This window comes from Protopterus annectens, chromosome 1.part1, assembly GCF_019279795.1.
Source record: "Protopterus annectens isolate FY-2018-M chromosome 1.part1, PAN1.0, whole genome shotgun sequence".
NCBI lineage: Eukaryota > Metazoa > Chordata > Ceratodontiformes > Protopteridae > Protopterus > Protopterus annectens.
In genome coordinates this window covers 1,069,339,508-1,069,345,507 of record NC_056726.1, presented here as the reverse complement: position 1 = coordinate 1,069,345,507, position 6,000 = coordinate 1,069,339,508, and the positions used below count along the sequence as shown (strand labels likewise).

Here is a 6,000-nt window from a genome sequence, read left to right as displayed (position 1 = left end):
TGCCATGATATTCAAGGTGTCTATTGCTCAAACTACTTACTATCATACAATATGGCATGATCTTTGAGGTGTATACTGCTCAATGTACTTATAATAACACAGTGCAATGAGTTAGTAGTAAACTATAGATGTATAAAATTCAGTATTAGCTGTTTTAAATGATCTCTTAAGGAGATGGTATGCTCTTAACCAGCTTTGATGTAAATAATGTCCTGAGCTCATTTAATGTCTCTTTTTGAGTAAATGTCCTGTATGATACAGCTGAGGTAGAGGCCAAAATATTCTGTCTAAAGACACTGTTTAGATGAAACAAGTAGTGAAAAAGCATCATTATTTACTGTTGTTTTGTGGTCTGTAGAAGCAAGAACATACTGCTTACTACAGCAGAATTGTGACTTTGCTTAATTTGAGGAAAAACCAAAAGAAAAATATAATTTATCAGTTACGGTTCTTCTCTTTAGTCTATTTACAGTAGCAGAATCACTGAACGTTAAAATAGATATTTACTGTGTGAGTATAGTTGATATAATGGTTTAGGTATTTACCTTCTAGACAAGAGTTTTAGGGTTTGATTGTTACCAAGGGAAATTGGCTAGGCTTAAAGGGGTTCACAAGTGCAGCTTGACTAGTACTTACCTAGGAACCTAGTAAAAGAAGATGTAAGTCACAACTCCCTGCTGTACATTTGATGTGAGAGGTGCACAGGATTTTTTTTTCGCATTGTTCCTTGTCTTCAGGCAGATAGAGAGCTGTGAAGGTTCTGTTTATGGGAAAAGTTTTGTCACCCAGCACTGCAATATGACAAAAGAATAATGCACAATAATTGACAATAACAGCACGGATGCACAAACTCTCTGTTACTTTTGCAAGCACTGAATATACATGAATCAGTTACACAATGAAAGCTATTTTGCAGTTGTTCTGAGAAAAAGAATATATACTGATTTAAAAACAGCACTGATACAGGACCATTTCATAATGGCAGATATTCAGAAGTTCTATTTTATTTCTGTTCACATGTTGACTCAATTGTAAAAATAACCATCAAGAGGAGAACAATTAGGCTGAGGCAGAGACGGATGATGTTTGAGAGAGTGTAGTCATATCCTGAAACAGAAAACATAAATATAGTTATAAATGTTATATGCTCCTGGCTTTCAAACACAGATAACTATAGTATAAAATTAGACATTTATGATCTGTGCACATGTAATCTCTGTTTATTTGTCAGCATAGGATACACTTATGTTTTGAAAACAAAACATTTAGCAAGGAGAAGGGAACTACATCTTGGACTGTCCCAATTCTTTTTCCTTACAACAAACAAACAAAAAAACATATTTGGTGCCATCATTCATAAGGCAGTACACAGCAGTGTTAAAACGGCACTACACAAACTAGCATTACCAAACACCATTCCAGGAAGACAAATAGCTCAGAAAGTAATACTATTTAGGTGAAAAAGACTACTTTTCATTATAATTAAAAGATTTATATTTCCCAAAACTACAGTTTACTTAGAGATCATTATAATTAGTGGTGTAAAGTGAAACTTAAAGGTGTGGCAACCCCTGCCCTCTAAAGTAAAGCTTTCGGCCACACCATTGTGAGTGAGTGTGTGCGTGTGTGCGTGTGTGTGTGTGTGTGTGTGTGTGTGTGTGTGTGTGTGTGTGCGTGCGTGTGTGCGTGCGTGTGTGTGTGTGTGTCTGTGTGTGTGTGCCTGTGTTTTAAGCAAAAGAAATTTTCAGTTAATAAGACTGTATTGCACTGTTTTTTTTTTTTTTGCATTTATTCTATTTTTCTGATACAGTATCACTTCATTCCAGTTCAGGAAATGCATTTTCAAAGACCTTATATGGTCCCATTTTGCATCATTTCAAAAATGTGACATTTTGTGAAGCCATATATACGGAATACTGTGGTTTATTTTCTGCATGCTATATATTCCTTAAACAATTTCAAACAAAAAATTGTATGTCGGCCTCTGAACTTCAGAGGATATCATCATCATCATCATTACCATCATCATAATCATCATCATCATCACATCATCATCTTCATTATCATCATAATCATCATCACCATCACCATCATCAACATCATCGCTATCATCATAATCATCATCATCATAATCATCATCACCATCATAATCATCATCATATCATCATCATTATCATAATCATCATCACCATCACCATCATCATAATCATCATCACCATCATCATAATCATCATCATCACCATCATCATAATCATCATCATCACATCATCATCACCATCATAATCATCACCATCATAATCATCATCATCATAATCATCATCACCATCATAATCATCATCACCAACATCATAATCATCATCACCATCATCATAATCATCATCATCATCACATCATCATAATCACCATCATTATAATCATCATCACCATCATCATAATCAGCATCATCACATCATCATAATCACCATCATCATAATCATCATCACATCATCATAATCACCATCATCATAATCATCATCATCACATCATCATCTTCATTATCATCAAAATCATCATCACCATCACCATCATCAGCATCATCACTATCATAATCATTATCATCATAATCATCATCACCATCATAATCATCACCATCATCATAATCATCACCATCATCATAATCATCATCACATCATCATAATCACCATCATCATAATCATCATCATCACATCATCATCTTCATTATCATCATAATCATCATCACCATCACCATCATCAGCATCATCACTATCATCATAATCATCATCATCATCATAATCATCATCACCATCATAATCATCATCACCATCATAATCATCACCAACATCATAATCATCATTATCATCAGAATCATCATCACCATCACCATCATCATAATCATCACCATCATCATAATCATCATCATCATCACCATCATCATAATCATCATCACCATCATCATAATCATCATCATCACATCATCATAATCACCATCATCATCACCAACATAATAATCATCATCATTATCATCAGAATCATCAACACCATCACCACCATCATAATCATCACCATCACATCATCATAATCACCATCATCATAATCATCATCATCATCATCATCACATCATCATCTTCATTATCATCATAATCATCATCAGCATCATCACTATCATCATAATCATCATCATAATCAACATCACCATCATAATCATCATCACTATCATAATCATCATCATTATCATCAGAATCATCATCACAATCACCATCATCATAATCATCATCACCATCATCATAATCATCATCTTCTCTTTCTTCCCCTCCCTATTCCTCTTTCTTCCCATACTCCACCTCCTTACCACCATGCCAATCTCATCCTTTACTCCTTATTTCATATCCCTACTACTATTTTCAACTCTCCCTTCTCTTTTCCTTATTTATATATGTACTGCCTATGAACACATTGACTGCTCCAACTTCCAACAGTCCTCAAAGCACACAATGCTTCCTGCACCTTCACCTCCCCTAAAACACATAAACATAACATCTACATCCAATTATTTCTTCCCAAAATATCACAGAGTTACCCATATTTGCTACAAACACTACCACGGGAAGAAACCACAAACCTTAGCAAAATTAAAACTAATTCACACCAACAGATTTCACCTGCACCTCCTTTTGGATGGTGACATTCATCCCAGCCCTGGCCCTACCAACAACTCTCCTACCTCTACAACTTGCCCTTCTACCACATCCCAATGCACCCCTATGCACTCTCCTAACTCCCTTTTATTAGCTCATTTAAACATATGTACTATTAACAATAAAATAACCGAGCTTCATGCACTACTGAAGTTACACAACTTTGATCTTTTATGTCTTACAGAGACCTTGTCAAAACCACATGTTCAGGACTGCGATATCATCCCTCCAGAATATAGTATTTTAAGAATTGATCATCCTAACAAGAAGGGAGGGGTCATAGCCTTACTATATAAATCAAGCCTCCAACTTACACCATTAAACACTTGTCTTCCTTCAGGTACTAACTCTGAAATTCTTTTTGCTAAACTTCAATTAAATACCAGTAAATCCATCTATATTCTTTGCTCATATATTCCACCAGGTAACAACATCAACCTCCTTGAAAATATCCTCAGCTGGCTGTCTACTACCTATCCCCAAGAGGCCATTGTCCTAGGTGACTTTAACATTGACTGGAATACCTGTAATTCCTATAACCCTTCTAACCACATTAATCTACATGCATTTTCTCAAATTGTCTCCTCGCCCACTCGCATCCATAAGCCATCCAAAAAAGAATCCATCCTTGACTGGATCCTCATAAATACTCTCCCCTCAAACTGCACAGTAGGCATCCTCCCTGATGATATAAGTGATCACTCTTTGATATATTTACTTCGACATAAGTCCTATATACATAGACCTCCAACCTTCATTACCACTCGTTCCAATAAAAACTTTAACCCTGAATGATTCCAAAATGAACTTAGCCTTTGTAAGTGGTCACCCTTAAAATACCTTCAACTTGACGAAGCAGAAGCCTATTTCATTTCTAAGTTCCTTGAAATCCTTAACCTCCATGCCCCTTCCCATACCCTTAGAACTATGACCAAAATTGTGCCTTGGCTTACAAAAGAAACTAAGCAAAAAATGTTGCTGAGGAATAAACTATGGTCTAAATGGCATGCTTCTAAAGACCCATCAGATCATACCAAATTCAAACAGCTTAGAAACTCCACTAAAGCATCTGTACGACTAGACAAAAAAAATAAATTCTTTCAGCTCCAGCAAAACAACCACCGAAACCCTAAGAAATTCTGGTCAGGGATTAATACTCTACTACATCCAGGCACCTCTAAAACACCCACCCCTACTGGCATTACCAAAAACACTCCCCTACAGATTGCTGACTCCTTCAACAACTTCTTTACTGAAGCTATCCAATCATTTGCTAACTCACTACCTCCAGTTGCTACTTATTTTCCCCTCTCTTCCTTTACATCTCCACCCACTTTCCAATTCCAACCTGTCTCTACAACACTCATCAGTACCCTCTTACAAAAACTCAAACCCTCTACCCCCTCTGCAGACCTATTACCTGCTCAGTATCTCCAAATTGCAGCCAAAGCCATTGCCTACCCTATCTCAATCCTAATTAACAGAACTATAAAAGAAAGTGCTATCCCTTCTATCTGGAAAATCTCACATATTATCCCCCTTCATAAGGCTGGAAACTCAACAGAACTTTCTAACTTCCGTCCAATTGCCCTACTTTCTCCTTTAGCCAAAATCATGGAAAAATGCATTCACCAACAACTACTTAACCGCCTCCTTCAAAATGGACTACTAGCTTGCACCCAGCATGGCTTTCGTCCCTCCCATAGCACTACTACTGCCCTTCTTTCATTTACTGATCACATCAACAAAAACCGTAATAATATCCTCTCATCCGCTGTCTTTATTGATCTCTCAAAAGCATTTGACATGGTAAATCATCATATTCTCTTGAATCTTCTGAAATCACTCTCACTTGACACTCTTGCACTGCAGTGGTTCAAGTCTTACTTAGATAATCGGAAACAGGCAGTGCTCTGGGATAACACTCTATCCTCCCCTCTTCCTATCTCCCTTGGTGTACCCCAAGGATCTATTTTAGGCCCACTTTTATTCTCCATATTTATCAATGATCTGGCTTCTAGCATCCCCCAAACTGTAACCATACAATATGCTGATGATTCCACTTTAGTCTCCTCAGCCACAAACCTATCTGAACTTCAAAGCCTCACCCAAAATGTCTTTGAGCTTGTAGAAGACTGGTTTTTACAGCAATGTCTTCTCCTCAGTCCCAAAAAGACTAAACTACTACTATTTACTCCAACATAAAAATCTACTCCTATCCAATTCTCTATCATATCTAAAAACGGCACAGTTATATCTCCTGACACAACAGCCAAACTCTTAGGGGTTACTATTGACCATAGCC

At 36.7% G+C, this 6,000-nt stretch overlaps 1 protein-coding gene across 1 annotated transcript in view; it reads right to left on the bottom strand.

Annotated features, from left to right (window-relative positions):
* Nucleotides 1-985: 985 nt before the first annotated feature.
* The window catches only part of LOC122813575, a 411,992-nt gene continuing 406,977 nt past the window's right edge, over nucleotides 986-6,000 (bottom strand). The window contains exon 8 of the mRNA XM_044085976.1: nucleotides 986-1,107. Coding sequence (XP_043941911.1) covers nucleotides 1,004-1,107 — 104 coding nt within the window. The 3' untranslated portion in view covers nucleotides 986-1,003. The remainder of the gene's footprint in view (nucleotides 1,108-6,000) is intronic.